At 38.5% G+C, this 22,462-nt stretch overlaps 1 protein-coding gene across 3 annotated transcripts in view; it reads right to left on the bottom strand.

Moving 5' to 3' along the window:
- LOC136158240 (cytochrome P450 2C19-like) overlaps positions 1–22,187 on the bottom strand; it is a 31,708-nt gene extending 9,521 nt beyond the window's left edge. The window contains exons 1-5 of one of the 3 annotated variants that reach the window (XM_065920020.1): positions 22,086–22,187; positions 12,769–12,931; positions 12,441–12,590; positions 7,546–7,706; positions 6,223–6,399 (exon numbers count right to left, since the gene is read on the bottom strand). In XM_065920020.1, coding sequence (XP_065776092.1) covers positions 6,223–6,399; positions 7,546–7,706; positions 12,441–12,590; positions 12,769–12,931; positions 22,086–22,187 — 753 coding nt within the window. Of the gene's footprint in view, positions 1–6,222; positions 6,400–7,545; positions 7,707–12,440; positions 12,591–12,768; positions 12,932–14,451; positions 14,620–22,085 lie in introns of those variants that run through there. The other 2 variants (XM_065920019.1, XM_065920021.1) reach the window with 2 other exon arrangements.
- Between the last annotated feature and the right edge of the window lie 275 nt (positions 22,188–22,462).

Here is a 22,462-nt window from a genome sequence, read left to right as displayed (position 1 = left end):
CATCAGGTGGCCAAAGTACTGGAGCTTCAGGTTCAGCATCAGTCCTTCCAATGAATATTTAGGGTTGATTTCATTTAAGATTGACTGGTTTGATCTCCTTGCCATCCAGGGAACTCTCAAGAGCCTTCTCCAGCACCCTGGTTAGAAAGCATCAATTCCTTGGCGCGCTGCCTTCTTTATTGTCCATCTCTCACATCCATACATGAGTACTGGAAAAACCATAACCTTGACTACAAGGATCTTTGTTTACAAAGTAGAGGCTCAGCTTTTTAATATGCTATTTACATTTGTCATAGCTTTCATGGGTGCGGTCACCATCCACAGTGATTTTAGATACCAAGAAGAAGAAATCTATCACTGCTTCTACTGTATTCTAATAGAAAAGCTTCATTTCACTTTTTAAATTATGTAAAAGAAAACTTTATTAAAAATTCATTATAAAGAGATGATTCTAGGCACAAAATATAAACATATAAGTTTTTTCATTTATTTTTATTAGTTGGAGGCTAATTACTTTACAATATTGTAGTGGTTTTTGCCATATATTGACATGAATCAGCCATGGATTTACATGTGTTCCCCATCCTGAACCCCTCTCCCACCTCCCTTCCCATCCCATCCCTCTGGGTCATCCCAGGTGTACCAGCCCTGAGCACTTGTCTCCTGCATCCAAACCGGACTGGCGATCTGTTTCACACTTGATAATATACACGATTTGATGCTGTTCCTTCAGATCAGCCCACCCTCGCCTTCTCTCATAGAGCCCAAAAGTCTGTTCTATACATCTGTTTCTCTTTTCTGTCTTGCATATAGGGTTATCGGTACCATCTTTCTAAATTCCATATATATGTGTTAGTATACTGTAGAGATATAATTTTGTACACTGGTGAAATAAGGGGGTGAAGATGGATGGGAGCAGAGTTTCTGTATGTGATTTGAAACTACTGAGGAATCAGTTCATACTGAATTGTTACGAATTTAGAATGGTAACAGTAATCTCTTTTAAAAGTACTAAGAAATTAATTTTAAAATACACAAAAAATTTGAATGGAAATTTAAAAAGTTACACTAGAAAAAATTTGATCAAACCAAAACAAGGCTATACTGATGGAATTGAGAAGCAAAATTATAAAATATATTAGAGGAAAAAATTACAGGCAGAAATAAATCCTTCAATATGACTGATCTCTTTGATTGAAACGCATGATTTAAGACAGATATTGAGGGAATAAAATTTTAAACTGTGTATGGAAATATTCCACTACATATCCCCAATAAATCTATACCAGTATAGAATATAATTTAGCCATAAAAGAAGGAAATCCTGACACCTGTGGCAAAATGGATGGGCCTTGTATTTATTATGCTAGGTAAAGGAAATTAGAAACAGAAAGACAAATACCACGTGATCAACTTTATATGTGAAATATTCTAATAACTTGATCTCAGAGAGAACACATTGGTGGCTACCAGAGATGGGAGAAGAGGTCAAAATGAGCGAAGGGAATCAAAGGTACAAATGTCCAGCTATAAAACAAATAAGCCTTGGTGATGTAATATACAGCATGGTGACTGTAATTAATGGCATATTCCCTATTTGAATTGCTGAAAGTAAATCTTAAGATTTACAAGGAAAAATCTATGACTATGTGTGGTAAAATGTTAATTGTGAATATTGTAGTAATTATTTTGTAATATAGGGAGTCATTATGTGGTACACCTATAACTTACTGTTATATAACTGTACATGTTACAGGTCAACTATTCTAAAAAAAACAAAAAACCCTGTGTGTTGTACAAGAAACTCACTTGAGATGCTAAAATACAAATATATTGAATGAGAAAGAAGGAGAGTTTGTAAGCTATGAGTACCAAATAAAGCTAGACTGGCTATATTAATATTAGAAGAAAGCTTATCAAAAATAGTTTAAAGGGAAAAAACAAGAATGGGATGCTTTATACTGGACTAAGAAAGGTGAATTCATCAAGAAGTTCAGTTCAGGTCAGTCGCTCAGTTGTGTCTGACTCTTTGCAACCCCATGGAGTGCAGCACGTCAGGCCACTCAGTCCATGAAGCTCCCAGCGTTTACTCAAACTCATGTCCAGTGAATCAGTGATGCCATCTAACCATCTCATCCTCTGTCATCCCCTTCTCTTCCTGCCCTCAATCTTTCCCAGCACCAGGGTCTTTTCAAATGAGTCAGCTCTTCGCATCAGGTGGCCAAATTATGGGAGATTCAGGTTCAACATCAGTCCTTCCAATGAACACCCAGGACTGATGATCTTTAAGATGGGCTGGTTGGATCTCCTTGCAGTCCAAGGAATCCTCAAGAGTCTTCTCCAACACCACAGCTCAAAAGCATCAATTCTTCTGCGCTCAGCTTTCTTTATAGTCCAACTCTCATATCCATACATGACCACTGGAAAAACTATAGCCTTGACTAGACGGATCTTTGTGGACAAAGTAATGTCTCTGCTTTTTAATATGCTGTCTAGGTTGGTCATAACTTTCCTTCCAAGGAGTAAGCATCTTTTTACTTCATGTCTGCAATCTCCATCTGCATTGATTTTGGAGCCCAAGAACATAAAGTCAGTCACTGTTTCCACTGTTTCCCCATCTATTTACCATGAAGTGGTGGGATCGGATGCCATGATCTTAGTTTTATGAATGTTGAGCTTTAAACCAACTTTTTCAATCTCCTCTTTCACTGTCATCAAGAGGCTCTTTAGTTCTTCTTCAATTTCTGCCATAATGGGGGTGTCATCTGCATATCTGAGGTTATTGATATTTCCCCTGGCAATCTTGATTCCAGCTTGTACTTTCTCCAACCCAGCGATTCTCATGATGTACTCTGCGTATACCTTATATAAGCAGGATGACAATTTATAGCCTTGACTTACTCCTTTCCCTGTTTGGAACCAGTCTGTTGTTCCATATTCAGTTCTAACTGTTGCTTCCTGACCTGCATACAGGTTTCTTAAGAGGCAGGTCAGGTGGTCTGGTATTCCCATCGCTTTCAGAATTTTCCACAGTTTATTGTCATCCACACAGTCAAAGGTTTTGGCATAGTCAGTAAAGCAGAAATAGATGTTTTCCTGGAACGCTCTTGCTTTTTCGATGATCCAGTGGATGTTGGCAATTTGATCTCTGGTTCCTCTGCCTTTTCTAAAACCAACCTGAACATCTGGAAGTTCACAATTCACGTATTGCTGAAGCCTGACTTTGAGAATTTTGATCATTACTTTACTACCATATGAGATGAGTGCAACTGTGTGGTAGTTTGAGCATTCTTTGACATTGTCTTTCTTTGGGATTGGAATGAAAACTGACATCTTCCAGTCCTGTGGTCACTGCCGAGTTTTCCAAATTTGCTGACATATTGAGTGCAGCACTTTCACAGTATCATCTTTAAGGATTTGAAATAGCTCAACTGGAATTCCATCACCAGTGGCTTGTTTTGGAAGTCCAAAAACAAGACTGTGAGCTGTCTGTGGCTCAGATCATGAACTCCTTATTGCCAAATTCAGACTTAAATTGAAGAGAGTGGGGAAAACCACTAGACCATTCACATATGACCTAAATCAAATCCCTTATGATTATACGCTGGAAGTGAGAAATAGATTTAAGGAACTAGATCTGATAGACAACGTGCCTGATGAACTATGGAAGGAGGTTCGTGACATTGTACAGGAGACAGGGATCAAGACCATCCCCAAGAAAAAGAAATGCAAAAAAGCAAAATGACTGTCTGAGGCAGCCTTACAAATAGCTGCGAAAAGAAAAGACGTGAAAAGCAAAGGAGAAAAAGAAAGATAAACCCATTTGAATGCAGAATTCCAAAGAATAGCAAGGAGAGATAAGAAAGCCTTCCTCAGGATCAGTGCAAAGAAATCAAGGAAAACAATAGAATAGGAAAGGCTAGATCTCTCTTCAAGAAAATTAGAGATACCAAGGGAACATTTCATGCAAAGATGGGCTCAATAAAGGACAGAAATGGTATGGACCTAACAGAAGCAGAGATATTAAGAAGAGGTGGCACGGATACACAGAAGAACTATACAAAAAAGATCTTCATGACCCAGATAACAAGCCACAAACACCCTGCAAAAACATGTCCAATTCATCGCTCATTAGGGAAATGTAAATTAAAGCTATGATGAGAAACCACTTCACATTAACTAGGCAAGTTTTAATAATGACGAGAAATTGGAAATTAAGTACAGGCAATTATGTTGGAAAATAGAAACCTTTAATTGCCAGTGGGAATATAAATGCTGCAGTCACTGTGAAAAAGTTTGGCTGTTCCTTAAAATATTAGACATAAAATTACCACATCTCATCAATTTCACTCCATGAAGAAACAGCACATGAATGAATAAAAATTATCATATGTACATAAAATCAAAAATTTTGCAGCCATAAAAGAGAAAAACAAAGTACTGATACATGCTATAAGTTAAATAAACCTCCAAAACATACTAGGTGAAAGAAGTTAGAAACAAAAGTGGCAATACTATGAGTTCTGTTATACACTATATCCATGGCAAGAAAATTCATAGACACAAAACATAGACCACAGGTTGGGACATAATTGGGTGGAGGAATTGGAACAGTGATGATTTAATGGATAGGATATGTTTCTATAAAGTGATTAATGAATGAGTTAATTGTAACACAATAATGTGAATGCACTAAATATCACTAAAATGTACACTTTATTTTTTGTTAAAGTGTACAGTTTAAAATGGCTAGTTATAAGGATGCAAATTTCACCTCAATTTAAAAATGCCATTACTCCATAAGTTGATCTACATATTTCCTGCAATCCATATCAAAATCACCACTCATTTCTTTGCATAAACTGATGTTTATCCCAAAATGCATCTGGAAATTCAAGAGACACACAAAAGCCAAAGCAATCTTTAAAATGACAAAAAATTAAAGGACTCACACTTTTCAACTTCAAAACTAACTGTTGTTGTTCAGTTGCTAACTTGGGTCCAATTCTTTGTGACCCCAGGGACTGCAGCAGGACAGGCTCCTCTGTCCTCCACTACCTGCCAGAGTTTCCTCAAATTAATGTTTATTAAGTCGGTGATGCTATCTACCAATCTCATCTTGTGCCATCCCCATTTCCTTTTGCCTTCAATCTTTACCAGCATCAGGGTCTTTTCCAATGAGTCAGTTCTTCATATCAGGTGGCCAAATGTCGGAGTTTCAGCCTCAGCATCAGTCCTTCCAATGAATATTCAGGGTTGATTTTCTTTAGGATTGACTGGTTTGCTATCCTTGCAATCTAAGGAACTCTCAAGTTCTCTAGCACTACAGTTCGAAAGCATGAATTCTTTGGCACTCAGCCTTCTTTACGGTCTAACTCTCACATTCATACATGACTACTGGAAATACCATAGCTTTAACTATATGGACCTATGCTGGCAAAGAGATGTATCTGATTAAAAAAAAAACAAAACAGTAATTAAAATGGCCAGATGAAAGTGTAAGGGCTGACATTTAGATTACAGGAACAGATGTCGGGTTACACAAATAAACTCTCAAATTTTGGGTCAGTTGATTTTTGACAAAGATGCCGAGATGATTCATGTGGGAAAATAGTCTTCTCAACACATGGTGCAGGATTCATGCTCACAGACATGTGACTCCACCTCCATATCTATGGCAATTCATTTTACTTCACACAAAATTAAGGCTTCTCTCTTCCATCCACCGACTCTTTCCCATCACGGGCCAATATATACGGCATTATATATACAGCATTCACCCATCTGAAATTCCCTACCTTGCCCTTCAGTGCTAATATATTCAGATTTATTTCCAACCACCTGACATGCAAAAAGTTCAGCTAGATTAAGCCATTCTTCTCCATTTCCTCATACAGTGTGTGCAACGATCATGTCCATCATCATATCATACCATGATATTTCGTATGTTCTAACTTGTTTCTAAATGTTTCCATTTCACCTGAGGTGTCATTCTGCCTTTCCATAGGTGTATTATTAGTATGTGAAGAGTAGAATCAATATATTCAACTGATTAAACAGTTAAATGTTTTATCTTTCACAATAGATTCTTACTATAGATTTATGCACAATTCAAATACATGTTAGCATAGAATGTCAAGCACTGAAATATCTCCAGTAAATTCAATGATCCCCTCAAGCTGCATAAGCAATCAAGTTATTTAGTTGTCATTAACATTTTACCTGCTCCATCTTGATTAGGAAACAATCAATAAAATCCCGAGGATTGTTAAAGTCCAGGGATGTTTGGTGTTCTCTTGCTTTCTCAAAAATATAACTCTTTAAATTAGCAGAGTTTTTAAAGAATTTATTATGACTCCCTGGGAAATAATCAATGAGAACAGGGAAAGTATTGCAGACCTAGAAAAGAAGCAATAGTTTTTTAAATAAAGAACACTTTATGAAAATTTATAACTATATGCCCATCCTTGGTGAGCAGCCATGTTAAAATAGTAATATAATATGGTCACTGTATTGAAGGAAATATTTATTTCACAATACACTGTATCTATGTTGATAGATGTATTTGGGGAAGAAAATTCAACCCAGGGATGAAAGAGGATAATTTCCTATATTCACACATCATGTTTATAGTATAAAATCATCCTTATATCAATTATCTTATTAATTTTTTACAACAAGTTTTCCCTACAGTCATGAAATAAGGGATGGATTTACATTTTATAGATGACAGTAGAGGTTAAGAGAATTTGGATAACTTGATATGCATAGAGCTGATTCCTGATGTTTCTATTTCTGTTTAGTAGCCTCAAACATAAAATCAATATTTTTAAACCTAGAGGGTTCAAAAGACACCATGAAACACAACTCAACATTTTATGGATAAAGTAACTGGGAACCAGATCAGTTAAGTGACCTTTATGAGGTCACGCCATTGTCTTTTAGGCAGAGGGCAGAACAAGTCAGCTCAGCACAGGGTACACCTGTGAGGTTTGTTTTTGGATCCTACACCAAGGAAACAATCATTTCGGCATCCCCGAAGCAACTATTCTGTCAGTCAGGACGCCAACTGAAGCATCAAACTCTCCTGTCCTCGTCAGTGTCCCCTGCAGCACTCTCCCCCTAAAGGAGATCTTCTCCTCCTTCCCCAAAGCAGATATTCGTGCCAATTAATACGCTGAAGTAGCAACTAAGTGGAGACAATGACTAGACTTGTGGGCAATGGAAGCCTTTCCAGAAGGGTCTGGAGGTCCTCCTACTGCTGTGGGCATGCTTTGGAGAAGTCACCCAAGTAGTTTATGGAAAAACCATTGAACAGAGTCAACAGGACTGAATTGCAGTTCTGTATCATTCTGGGCATGTATTTTCCTGTCTGCTCTCAAAGGGCTCAGCCATCTACCCCAGATGAGCACTCCACGATGCTAAGCTCTGGGCCAGACTATGCTCTTCATACATTCGCCTCACAGCTTCGTGCAGAGAGAGATCTGGACCTCATGCAGAAAAGAGCAGAAATGATTCCTTGGGAAGAAAGGAACTTGGCCTCACCTGCAGCCATGGAGAGCTCACAATTTTGACGTTTTCATTAAACATTTTCATTATACCTAGAAAAATCTGATCTTTATACTCAAAACGGTTCTGGAAAATAATGGAGCAGATCACATTGCAGGGAGCACAGCCCAGGATGAAAGTGGGATCACAGGGCAACCCTAAAGAATAACAATTTAAACACATCATTAAAGCATACATGTGAAAAACATTTTGCCTTTGAGACAGCAAGGAAATGTTATGTTAGAAAGTTTGTCAATATTTCTACTACAAATTCCCTTAACAGAGCAATATTCAACATGCATAAAATTAACATATCACTTTTACCTTGATCTGAATAGCTAGTTAAATAACATTAAAAAAAATATTAAATTCATATCCACTGCTAATACTTGTGCTCTCTTCACCCAGTGTTCCTTTGTCCAAGGGATAAAGAAGAAAATATTTAAAAATACTATTTTTAAGAGAAATAGGAGAGAATATAAGTGGTGGTTTATAATCCTTGGGTGGCTTACAATCCCCCGGACTGGCAAGATGCAGAGCTGGCAGAGAACAGCAGGAGGCACACCATGCAATACAAACACTCAATCTGAATACAAGCAATTGTTGGGAAAAGGATTACGGAAGCTCAGAAAAGGAAAGGGGCAACTTTCAATTAGTTGTAAGAAGTGGTTGTACTTAACATGGTCTTGAGTAACTATATTTTGTAGTATTTGTGTGGTACCTCAGCATTTTCAAAGCCCCTTCAGTTAAACTCACTGAATATATTTCATACTAATATTGTTAGGTATTACTGTGCCCATTTTAAAGAATAAGAGGACAAGGTCCTGGAAGCAGGAAAGATTCAGCCAGAATCACTTGGCAAGATAGGGGCAATATTGGGACTCAAACCTGGGTCTTTGGAGTCCATGCAATGCTCCCACTGCTTTCTAATCCTATCATTCTCTGCCTTTAAATTAGAATTTAAGAGCAAAGCCATGAGGCAAAATGAAAATGCAATTTAAAAATCGTGGGTACACAGCAATCCCACTTCTGGGCATACACACTGAGGAAACCAGATCTGAAAGAGACACATGTACCCCAATGTTCATCGCAGCACTGTTTATAATAGCCAGGACATGGAAGCAACCTAGATGCCCATCAGCAGACGAATGGATAAGGAAGCTGTGGTACATATGCACCATGGAATATTACTCAGCCGTTAAAAAGAATTCATATGAATCAGTTCTAATGAGATGGGTGAAACTGGAGCCCATTATACAGAGTGAAGTAAGCCAGAAAGATAAAGAACATTACAGCATACTAACACATATATGGACTTTAGAAAGATGGTAATGATAACCCTATATGCAAAACAGAAAAAGAGACACAGAAGTACAGAACAGATGTTTGAACTCTGTGGGAGAAGGTGAGGGTGGGATGTTTCAAAAGAACAGCATGTATATTATCTATGGTGAAACAGATCACCAGTCCAGGTGGGATGCATGAGACAATTGCTCGGGGCTGGTGCACTGGGAAGACCCAGAGGAATCGGGTGGAGAGGGAGGTGGGAGGGGGGATCGGGATGGGGAATACGTGTAACTCTATGGCTGATCCATATCAATGTATGACAAAACCCACTGAAATGCTGTGAAGTAATTAGCCTCCAACTAATAAAAAAAATAAAAAGAAAAAGAAAAATCATGGGTACAAAAATAGAATCACAGACATAGAAAACAGACTGGTGGTTGCCAGTGGGGAGGATTTTGACAGGGGGGTGGAGTGGAGTGGAAAGTTGGGGTTAGAAGATGTTAAGAGTTATGTATAGTGTGGAAACAACAAGGTCCTACTGTACAGTACAGAGAACTATATTTGTTATCCTATGGTAAACCATAATGCAAGAAATATTTTTAAAAGGATATATATATATTGTATGTATAACTAAATCACTTTGCTTTACAGCAGAAATTAACACAACATTGGAAATCAACTATACTTCCATGAAGGAAATTGACTAAAAAATAATTTAAAAATTTTTAAAAGATGGCATTTTCATATAATTTAATTACTAACATTGCCAATGCTGATTATCATCCATCTGAAATTTCTGTAGAAAATTAAACACTGGGGACTTTCCAGTGGTGGTCTGGTGGTTAAGAATTTACCTTCCAATGCAGGGGTCGTGGGATCTATTGGAGAACTAAGGCTCCACATACCACGAGGCAACTGAGCCTGTGAACCTCAACCAGGGAGCCCATGTGCTGCAAACTACAGAGTCCACAGGCCACAACTAGAGAGAAACCCACATACTGCAGTCAAGATCCAGGATGCCACAACTAAGATCAATGCAGCCAAAAATAAATAAATATTAAAAAAAAAAAGAGGAGAAAGTCAGAGACCAATTAGCTGCAATCTCAGTGTATCAGTTATATGATTGAATTATATTCACATAAACAATTTTTCTGAATTTTTATCAAATCATGGAAAATCTGCACTAGGTAATGTACAATGTTGCTTAGAAATTCAAGATAAAGCTATTTAAACAGAAGAAAATGTGATAAATAGATACACTGAAATATTATTCAGTCATACAAATGAAAGATTGCATCATATGCTACAACATGAATGAAAAGTGCACGCACTGTACTAAGTGAAAATAATCAATTACAGAAGAACAAATGTTGCATGATTCCACTTATATATGTATGTATATATGTATACATATGTATACATACATATGTATGTGTGTGTGTGTGTGTGTGTGTGTGTGTGTATAGTAGTCAAACCCATGGAAACAGAAAACAGAATGCTAGTTGCCAGAGTCTGGAGGAAGAGGAAATGAAGATGACTCCAGTAGGCCTCTGCCCTTGAGTAACTCATGCAAAGAGTGAGATCAAGAAATCTCACTGTGTTCCTAGGGAATTCATGTAAGGATATCAACAAATGTTGGTTTCTTTGTTGGTGTTGTGTTGTTTTTTTTAAGGTACAGAAGGTTCCAGGAAGAGATTTTTCTCAAAAGCCAGTTCAAACCAGGTTGGGCCCAACCACAAGACTGGAGACTGAGCACACAAACCAAAAACTGTCCAAAAGCTACCTTTGCTTCATGTGAATGCTAAAATCTCCTCTGTGGTCAGAGATTAAGGCCCATTAACATAACACAAGATGTATGAAGAAGCATGTTCCCAAACTGGGCTTCTGTGAAATTATGACCACCTTTATATGTAATGACAAAACTTTCCTGCTAATATTCATTCCCTGCCCTGATAAAAGGACAAAGCTTTCCTTGCTCAGGAAGCCAGAGCTTTGAAGAATGATTCCCTTTACTAGATGCAAATAAACACTTCAATTTGTATGACAATTACTCTTGGAGTTGTCTCTGATTAAACACTCACTGAGAAGTGAACTCTTTTTGGTATGGTAACAGAGAGTCATAGTTCAAAGAGTACAGAGTATCAGGCATGTGAGATGAAAAGTTCTAGAGACTTGCTGTATGACAGTATGACTATAGCTAACAAACTCAGTGCTGTAAGCAAGTAGTCACTGAACAATTTGCTAAGATGGTAGATTTCATGTTAGGTGGGTTTTTTTTTTTTTACCATAAATTTTTGAAAGGTTTTGGGAAGAAATGGTAGGACATAGGTAAAAGAAACGTGTATCTTGGGCTTCTATGCCAGGTTCCAGAGTCCTAAGTCTTAAAAAAACAAACAAGCAAACTTATTTTAGCTAGACTGGCAGAGGTAATTTGGAAAAGAGGTAATTTGGGGCGAGTATTTCTTTGTCTATATGTGAGTCACAGGTAAAATCTGATTTTCTTTTTTAAAATAGCAGAATTTGGGACTTCCAAGGTGGTCCAGTGGCTAAGACTCCATGTTCCCAATGCAGGGGGCCTGGGTTCAATTCTTGGTCAGGGAACTAGATCCCAAATAGTGCATGTAAGAACCAGTGCAGCCAAATAAATAAATAAATAAATAAATGGTGGAATTTGTAATATAAGCTGAAAATTAGAGTCATTATAACAAACACTTTATAGGTGATTACACCTGGTACTGCAAGGTAAATAACTACCATACATTTGTTACAAAGTCCAATAACAGTGGGGCAAAGTTTGCAAATTGAAAAGACAGCCAAAATTGACTTAGAGAAGACAGGGTAAGCAGGTGTTGAAATGTTGAAATCTAGTTAAATAAAACATTTTGCAACTTGGTATTTTGCAGAATTATGACATAGCAAATATTTATTCAAAAAATAAATCAATACAGTGAGTATTATGCAACAGAAAATAATGAGTGCTGCTATTTTAAAATAGTGTTGATTTTTAGAAAAATCATAATTGATGAGAACTGCAACAAGATATCCCTAAATGATTAAAATCATATGGCATTATTATTGACCAGAATTGTAGGTTTGGCCCCTGGAAGTACTCTCAGACAAGTCTGTGAAGATGAAAACAAAAGTATAGTTCATTTATGGGAATGTACATGATACTAGTTTCACGCTCCATAAGGGTATGAAGAGGTCATTCCCACCCTGTCCAGTTAACAACTATTCCCTGTTGAAATGCTCTGAAATAGACCATCCATATTTACGACATGAGAAAAATATTGTTTTCTCACTTTTTCAGGAAATAATTCAGAAATGTTCTTTGTGATTTCTGATGTGAAAACAAAGTTCAGAGAAAGTATGATAAGTGATCTTTAAACCCACACTGTGTGCACAACCATGGGTGTACACCAAACTATCAGCATGGCTACGCAATAGTTCCCATGACTCCCTCTTCTTCACAGCCTCCCCCTTCGAAGGAAGGGCTGGCAATCATGATCCACAGGAAAAATGCGGCCACTCCGGAAATGCTTCCAAGGCCGTCACTGGAGAAGCAGTTCCTTAAGGTCAGAGTTCTAGAGCATAGACTCACCCACCATTGGTTTTTCTCAACTCCTCCACAAGGCAGCGTGCTTCCTCTTGAACGCGGTCCTCAATGCTCCTCTTCCCCATCCCAAAATTCCGCAAGGTCATGAGGGAGAAGCGCCGGGTCTCCTTCCATCTCTTGCCATTGCTGAAAACGACTCCTACCAGGAGGAGAAACAGAAACTATTGACAGGAGAGAGGCCCGAGGCAAGGAGGAGTGAGCTTACAGTTGGCAGCCCTTCTGGTGGATCCAGCTCTGCTGGAGGGCTCTTCAAATCCCTCTTTTCCATCCTCCTCATCCCCATTTTGAATGCAGAACATGCACACATGCACACCTACCATGTCCATTTCTAACTTTTTCACTCACTGGGAGATAGCCTCTTCCAGAAAACTCCTCTCCCAGATCAATCAGAGCTTCTTTCACTGCTTCATACCCATGCAAGACCACCATGGGCTTCATGCCAAAATACAGAGTGAACACAGGGCCGTAGACTTTTGAGAGCTGAGAATGGAGATGCATGTAATAGTAAAGAAGTCAATATTTGATAATACATTATGCCTGATGCAGAATGTGTTATCATCCTATGATTATGTTTTCCTTCTGCTACATACAGCCTAATATTCCTGAATTCAATACCTAAACATGATGGTGATTGTTACAGCTTCCACTAATGGATGAACTGCAATGCCAGGCAATGGCCAAAGTAATTGATACACAATGACAACTAATCCTCATACCAAGAACTTCAGCAAGTTTATTTGCTCCACTTATCAATAAGGAAACCATGGTCAAGGAATTCCATTTCATGCCAGTGTCCCAGAGTTACTATATAGAGAGGATTGAAATTTGAATCTCTCGTTGTTCAACTTCTGATCCTTGAATGATATATGGTTCCTCAAAGCCCACCTTTAAACCAACATCGAGCTGACTGCTTCAGAGTTACATGTAGAGTTCTTTCCATGAGAATTCTCATTCTCCAGTCCTGTGATGAATGCTACAATAATTTTTTGAAGGATAGTTGACTTATAATATTGTTATAAAACTACAGTACTAGTTTCAAGATTACAGCACACGAATTCAGTTTTATATACATATATAAGTATGTATATATATATACACATATATGTATGTATACATGTTTGTATATATACATATTGTACAATGTGTATCACATGTGTATATATGATTCAGTTTTATATAAATGTATACATACATACATGCATGTATATACATACATATGTATAATATATATAATACATAAATATAAAACATGTTATTTTTTCAAATTCTGTTCCATTATAGGCCACTGCAAAATGCTGAATATACTACAATTCTATATTTTAAAAAATAAGATCAAACGGTTCTAACACCCAGCCTTGTTTGAGATCCACTGGTGTCACTAACACAGAAAGAGAGGAAGCATTGTAGAGGCAGTGCCAGGACATGCAGCATCTCATGGAAGAACATCATCGTCCATCCTGCAGCATTCACAGGGTACAGACGGCAGCTTCCTGCAGAATCCAAATGAACGCCGCTGCCGCCAGTTGGACCCTGACTGATGACTTGTTTCTTTCACTCACTCATGCTGGTCTTGAACACAGAGCTATTTCCTTAATACCAAGCCCAATGTGCTTCTTCAGAAAAGTTCTGTTTCCATAGAATTGACCATCTGAACAAAATACATAGCTTATATAGTGCACATTTTCTGCAAAGAACTTTTTTTTATTGCCGAACACTTCATTACCACTTTACCTTCAGTCCCAAGTCACAGCAAATGGCTTGGGGAAACAATAAAGAAGGGAAGCAATACTCTAGCTTTTGACACCTTATTATTTTGATTGCTCCATTCAAAAAGCAATGCTCTTCTACTCACAAAACACATTATTTTGTTTCTCTATCACAATGACAGAGCTTAAAAAAAAAAAAAACAGGGGAAATATCAAAGCTTATGTATATATAAATATTATTTTTTAAGTTTGGCTTAATTTACTCACTGTTTTCAGTACATAAAGTCTACTTACATTAGTTAAGGATTTGCTGATGTCCTTAACATCTAACTGTAGGATGTTTCCAAGAATCGGGAGAGGAGTGGGGCCCGGCGGGAGCTTCCCTCTCCCAGAGCTCTGTTTCCAGAGTGACAGGAGAAGCAGAGAGCAGAGACAGAGCACCAAGGCCACAGCCAGATCCATTGACGCCGTCTCTTCTTACTCAGACGACTGTGATTCTGAAACCTAAAGCTTTTATAATAGTCCCTGTTAACTCAACCTTGGCCTCTCCCATACAAGCAGGTCAATCAGTTATATCCACTTTGCACTCTATTCTGAGTAGACTTTACCCTACTGATAAAAATCAAAATAAACTGTCCTTTAGTCTTGCTTTCTCTGTGTCCAGTGACCTCTCTGGAGATTCTGGTTTAATCACAATAGATGCTGTTCCAGTTATAATTTTACAAAGTGTTTCCATTATGCAGTCAAGATTGAGAACTAAAGAAATAAAAAATCTAATGACAGAAAGGGCTTGAAATGCTGAATTTAAATCAATGACCAGCTGTGAACGACAATCACTGTAATATATATTCTCTTTATTTGAAAAGAATGCTCTATCTAATGCTAGGTATTTTGTCCTTCAAAGTGAAAGACTTCAAAGTATTTGAATGCATTGTACTAACATTGCACTTGTGGCTCTTTAGTCACTAAGTCGTGTCCAACTATTTGTGCCCCCATGGACTGTAGCCTGCCAGGCTCCTCTGTCCATGGGATTTCCCAGGCAAGAATACTGAAGTGGGTTGCCATTTCCTTCTCCAGGGGATCTTCCTGATTCAAGGATCAAACCCTCCTCTCCTACATTGGCAGGTAGATTCTTTACCATGGAGCCACCACAGAAACCCAACATTACAGTTACCTATTCATAAAAGCAACTGGACATGGAACAACAGACTGGTTCCAAATAGGAAAAGGAGTACATCAAGGCTGTATATTGTCACCCTGCTTATTTAACTTATATGCAGTGTACATCATGAGAAACGCTAGGCTGGAAGAAGCACGAGCTGGAGTCAAGATTGCCGGGAGAAATATCAATAACCTCAGATATGCAGATGACACCCGCCTTGTGGCAGAAAGTGAAGAAGAACTAAAGAGCCTCTTGATGACAGTGAAAGAGGAGACTGAAAAAGTTGGCTTAAAGCTCAACATTCAGAAAACTAAGATCATGGCATCTAGTCCCATTATCTCATGGGAAATAGATGGGGAGACAGTGGAAACAGTGTCAGACTTTATTTTTGGGGGGCTCCAAAATCACTGCAGATGGTGATTGCAGCCATGAAATTAAAAGACGCTTACTCCTTGGAAGGAAACTTATGACCAACCTAGAGAGCATATTAAAAAGCAGAGACATTACTTTGCCAACAAAGTTCCGTCTGGTCAAGGCTATGGTTTTTCCAGTGGTCATGTATGGATGTGAGAGTTGGACTGTGAAGAAAGCTGAATGCTAAAAAATTGATGCTTTTGAACTATGGTGTTGGAGAAGACTCTTGCGAGTCCCTTGGGCTGCAAGGAGATCCAACCAGTTCATCCTAAAGGAGATCAGTCCTGGGTGTTCATTGGACTGATGCTGAAGCTGAAACTTCAGTACTTTGGCCACCTCATGCGAAGAGTTGACTCATTGGAAAAGACCCTGATGCTGGGAGGGATTGGGGGCAGGAGGAGAAGGGGACGACAGAGGATGAGACGTCTAGATGGCATCACCGACTCGATGGACATGGGTTTGGGTAGACTCTGGGAGTTGGTGATGGACAGCGAGGCCTGGCGTGCTGTGATTCATGGGGTCGCAAAAAGTCGGACACGACTGAGAAGCTGAACTGTACCGAACTGAACTGATTCATAAAATAGTTAATGATGACATATTTAAAAAAATCGAAATGGAGTAACTGTGGGCAGTCATTGTGGATGTGATTTCAGACATGTTCCTGCATCACTGACTACTTCAATTCTGAACTGTGTCAAACTCAATACTCCATCAGCCATTTTCAAAATGATATAGACTAGTGGCTGTTAACTGCAAGTTTGTGGTTTCAAAATTGCCTGCTTCACAACTATTTAATCACTTGAGACACAGCCATACTTTGCTTAAGAAGCATCTTTCCATCTCCAATTCTAATTCTTTTTTTTCCCTTGGCTTAAGGCAACACTAATTTATATCCTACAACTCTAGAGGTCACAAATCTGAAAATTAAGGTGTTGACAGGGCTGCATTCCTCCTGGAGGCTCTCGGGACAATCCATTTCATTGTCTTTTCCAGTCTCTAGAGGCCACCTGCATTCCTTAGCTCCTACCACCTCCTGCATTGCCAAGGTCAGCAGCACAGCATCTTCATGGCTCTTTGATCCCCTTGACCACCTCCTTCACGGACTCTTACAATTCCACTGGGCATACCAGGTAATCCAGGATGATTTTCTATTCTCAAATCCTTAGTTTTTAATATCTTTAATCTTTTGTACAATGGAAAGTTTACTTTCCATTAATAGCTATTACAAAATATCCAATCCTAATTTTGGACACAGTTTGTAATTTTTACCCTTATAAACTTCCTCATTTTGTAGTGTGGAAGAACACAGTTTAAGTACTTCCTGGATATGTGTCTTCTGAGAAGCAGTCCTAACAAATCCCAAATAAACAACTCTTGATTTCAACCTGATCTCCATTCTGGAAATTCATGGTTAACAATAGCATAATTCAAGCATCCTGAATACCAAAGACATATAAAATAGTTGTCTAAGTAAATCAACATGACTTTTACCTGGAAATTCTAGGACTACCCCAACAAAACAAACACTGGAAGGTAGAGATGGCAAATTTGTGTTTTTCAAATGGGGGAAAGGGAGATTCTGGGTAAAGAGGACAACCGTCCAGTGTCACAAGGCTCATAATAAATAAAATTAGGATTTAAACTGAAATTTTTCTGATGCTCATTGTGATGCTCTCTCATATATACCACAACTGTCTCAGGGACTACTTTGGGGAAAAAAAAAAACAAACACACTAAAATGGTACTCTGAATATGCACCACGTTGGCAGTTCACAAAACAACAGGCATCACAGTAAATACATCTCTCTGGAATTCAAGGTGCAAAGGGTCATAGACTCTCAAGTGGAGAAATGTTAAAAAGGTACTCTCCCCTCCTCATCAACAAAATGATAAAACTTGCTCAGGCAATAGAAGGAAGAGTCAATCTCAAGAATTTATGTAGAAGGCCTGAGAAACTGTGGTTTAAGCCTCCCAGTTGCCTCCAAACCCAAATGCTTTGCTGCCCTTTGGAGTCTGACTTTGTCAAAAATAATGAAATAATGGGAGCTTCTCTTGTGGCTCATCAGCAAAGAATCTTCCTACAATGCAGGAGATGCAACAGGAGCTGCAGGTTTGAGCTCTGTGTTGGGAAATCCCCCTGGAAAGGAAATAGCAACCCACTCCAGGATTTCTTGCCTGGAAAAATGCCATGGACAGAAAAACCATAGCCCTGACTAGACAGACCTTTGGTGACAAAGTAATCTCTCCGCTTTTTAATATGCTGTCTAGGTTGGTCCTAACTTTCCTTCCAAGGACTAAGCGTCTTTCAATTTCATGGCTGCAATCACCATCTGGAGTGATTTTGGAGCCCCCAAATATAAAGTCAGCCACTGTTTCCACTGTGTCCCCATCTATTTGCCATGAAGTGATGGGACCGGATGACATGATCTTAGTTTTCTGAATGTTGAATGTTGGGGCAGTGTTCTGTCTCATCACAACAAAAATTTGAAGTGATGGACCAGTGTTTCAGCCCTTGGACAGACCATGTGATAGCTCTCAGACAGATCAGTGTTACAGCTCTGTGTTACAGCTCAGCTTTATTTAGAAAATAAAGGAAAATACATCCTTGAGGCATGATGGCATCCTGACCCAAAAGAGGAGAGAAAGAGAGTGAACGTGTGAGAGAGACCCCCGGCCCGTTGGTTCCTCTTTTGATATGTTTTTTCTCCTCCCCCGGACCTGCCATATGTGAACTGGACTAGCCAGGAGTGCTCTTTGTTTTACCTGAGGTTCTCATTCCAGTCCTCTGGCCTTGCTTTGTTCTATTTTCACTGGCTTTTCCCTTGCTTGTCTTTTTGTCACCGCCATTCTGGACTCCTTTTTCCTATTCTAACTACCTAACGAAATGATACTCCTAATAGGCAGTTGAATTTTTTCTTCTAGAATTATATTGAAGATATTTACATCCATCCTCATAAGGAATCCTAACTAACCTGTAGTTTTCTTTTCTGGGTAGCATCTTTGCCAGACTTGGGAACCACAGAATTTCTGGCCTCAAAAAAAAAAAAAAAAAAGAATTTTGAAGTGTTCCCTCCTCTCACATTCTGAAAGACTTTGAAAAGGTTTAACATTAATTCTTCTACATTTAAGTATTTAAAACTCACCAAGGAAACTAGGTGGCCCTGGGCTTTTCTTTGTCAGGAGGCTATTTATTACTGATTCAATCTCTTTAGTCATTGTATGTCTTTTCTGACTTTCTTCAATGGCATATAATTGGTCATAATAGTCTCTTACGATCCTTTTATTCTGTGGTAATGTTGTATAGGTTTCTCTTTATGATATTATTTACTTGAATCTTACTTTTTTCTTAGTCTAGGTAAAGATACATCCATTTTTTCCCTTGTCTAATATAAGCATTGCATGCTATCTATTTCCCTCTTTGCCTCTTCTTAGCAACAGTTGACATTTGCAGCTACACAGATGTACCTAGAAATGTTCATGCTAAGCAAAGTAAGTCAGAAATAGAAGGAGAAATACTGCATGATATCACTTATATGTGGAATTTAAAATATTACACAAATGAACTTATTTACAAACAGATTCACAGACATAGAAAACAGACTTGTGGTCGCCAAGGGGAAGAAAGGTAGGAGAGGGATGGGTTGGGAGTTTGAGACTAGCAGATGCAAACTATTAAACATAGGATGGATAAACAGCAAGGTCTTACTATATAGAACAGGGGACTATATGCAATATCCTATGATAAGAAAAGAATATGAAAAAGAACATTTACATATTCATAACTGAATCAATTTGTTTTACAGCAGAAAGTAACACAATGCTGCAAATTCAACTATGTGTTCGTGGTGGTGTAGGCTCTAAGTCATGTCCAACCCTTTGCAATCCTGTGACTGCAGTCCACCAGGCTCCTCTCTCCATCAGATTCTTTTCCAGGCCAGAATATTGGAGTGGTTGTTCTTTCTTCTTCCAAGGGATCTTCCCAATCCAGGGATTGAACCCACATCTCCTGCACTGCGGGTGGTTTCTTTACTGCTGAACCATCAGGGAAGTCATTTCTACCCATTTACTTTCAGCCTATGAGTGTCCTCAAATCTGAGATTTTATTTCTTCTTTCAGAATTCTGAGGATATGTTCTATTTTCTCTCCTGTCAGTTTCTGCTCTAAAAGTTACTGACAGCTTTATGGGGTCCCTTGTATATGAAAAGCTACTATCTATGTTTGCTCTCACTCTCATGGTCATTGATTTTTGACAACTTAATTATTGTGTGTCTCAGCATGGATTTCTTTGATTTTTTAAAATCTGAGGTTCTTTATACATCCAGGATTTTTATGTCCACTTCTTCCCCAGATATGGAAGATTATCTGACATTGTTACTTTGAATAAGCTCTCTAGTCCTTTTTCTTTCTGTCTTCTCCTTCTAGACTCTTATATTGGCCCATCTCATGGTGTTCCATAAATTCTTTAGTTTTCTTTTCTTTTTCCTAGTCTTTCTTTCAATCCCCTGATTGATTGCATGATATCCAATGATATATATTTTAGTTCACTGATCACTTCTTCTCCTTGATCCATTCTGCTCTGAACCCTCTAATGATGCCTTAGGCTCAATTATTATATTCTTTAATTATCTGACTTCTGTTTGGTACCTTTAAATTGGCTTTTGTTGAAATTTCTGCATTTCTTTACTGTTCTCCTGAACCCAGTAATGATCTTTGTGGATGTTATTCTGAATTATATTTTTGTTCCATTATGCATTTTCTGCTTCTTCCTTTTTTCTGACAGTCTGCATTGGCGTTTGCACATTACACCAACAGTCAGTTCTCCCAATCTACAGTTACTAGTCTCATGTAGGTGAAGAACCTCATCAACCAGCCCAGTCAAAGTTTCTGAAGGTCTTAAACTTGCATGCTAGTGCAGCCTGCTTTTCTGTTCTAGCTGTCACCAGCTTTCTTCAAGAGTATACTGGGTTCTGTCAATGTTCCAAGACAAGCAAGATAAAGCGAGTTCCTCATTTAAGTCCCCCCAAAAGCTATTATCCTTTGGAATGCCAGATGTACTGACATAATTTGGAGAAACATCATGACTATTTGCACCTTTTCTTCCATTTTGTACGTGCACTATGCACAAAAGAGGGCGAGTCTGAGAACTGACTCATCAAATTATGCCTTTTATTTTGAACATGCACAGGAGAAGGCTCTCCATTGGTATACACTAACCATCTTGTTATATTTTGTAGTGATTACATAATAATACTCAATATTAGACAATTATTAGCATATGTGATGGCCAATACAAATGTTACAGAATATGGAGAATAGCAAATACATTTCTGCACTGAAACAGCACAATGAGATGAGAGGTTAGAGAAGGAATTCTCAGGAAAACTGAAGGGAAAGAAGTGAGTGATGCCCTGAAGAGAAGCAGTTGAAGCCAGATGATCTAACATTCCTCACACAGGACTGAAGCAGAGCTCAGAAGAAGGCGGCACAGAAACTAACCCACTGGCAGCTGGGGTGGTGTCAATGTCCTTTGGGTCAACCACAGATCTCAAGGCAAATTTTTGTAAAATTGTGGTCAGGAATAAAACCAGTTCCATGCAGGCCAGGCTCTCTGCCACACAAATCTCTTTCTCTGGAAACAACAAACACATAGAATACATATACTTCTTAAACATTGTGTTTCTGGCAGTCAGAAAGAGACTACGCAGTAACCATTTGATGAATGTTTCAGTGAATGGAAGGAAGGCAGAATGGCTGGATAGACAGATGGACAAAGTGTAGACATACATGCTATCCACTTACATCTTGTCTTAACGAGTATCCTTCTTTCAACACACATTTACTGAGCATCAGTACTATACCACACACTTCATTAAGTATTCTCATATTATAGCTGCAATTTGATATTTTCAAGTTCAATCTCTTTCTAGGAACACACATATATTCATTCTATTTTCTGTTCCTAATCTGGTGGTCCAATATGTTTCTTTCCATTCTCCACAGCCTGTGTTCTCTGCTCTAAGTATATTTATTCTTCATCAACCTTGAAGTTTCAAAGATTTATAATACAGAGTTTCTTTTTTCTAAGGTGCACTTTACTAACAGTTTCAGAATGTAGCTCAAACTTTATTTCTGAATTTGAAAGAACTGGGTCACCTCTCCAAGCTCCAGTTATCTAATCCAACAATGATGATGTATTGAGGGGAAGGAAAGTGTGTGGGCATTGTGATTACTGCCCCGCATCATGGACAAAAAAACATTTTTACCAATCCTAGCGCAGGATGCCAGTTCCACCTGATGCCCAAAAGGTACCCTGCTCTCTGAAGTGATGAAGAAACTAAACTTGCGTTATTACCTGCTGAGAAAGCCATGAAGTACTCGCTCTTCTTAAAGTTGCTGCTCTCATCCAGGAATTGGTCAGGGTCAAATACCTCTGGGTCGGGGAATTCTTTGTCATCATGTAGCACAGAAGTCAGTGATGTTAATACATCTGTGCCCTGGAAAAAACAGATGAAGATAAACTGAACTACACAGAAGTCCTGGAGCTGGACAAATGTTGCAAACCATTCAGTCCAATTTTATGACTTATGGATGAGGAATCCTAGGCCCTAAGAAGGGCTGTGGCATTTTGATCAAGACAGTGGCAGACAGAGCAAGTAATAAGCAAAAATAAATTAAAGATGAGTGGCAGTGATATTGCTAAAGTAAACCTCAACAGCATTTGGAATAGTG

The sequence above is a fragment of the Muntiacus reevesi genome, chromosome 2 (genome assembly GCF_963930625.1).
Source record: "Muntiacus reevesi chromosome 2, mMunRee1.1, whole genome shotgun sequence".
NCBI classification, from domain to species: domain Eukaryota; kingdom Metazoa; phylum Chordata; class Mammalia; order Artiodactyla; family Cervidae; genus Muntiacus; species Muntiacus reevesi.
The sequence above is the reverse complement of the archived record's forward strand: the minus strand, read 5'-3'. Positions and strand labels throughout refer to the sequence as shown.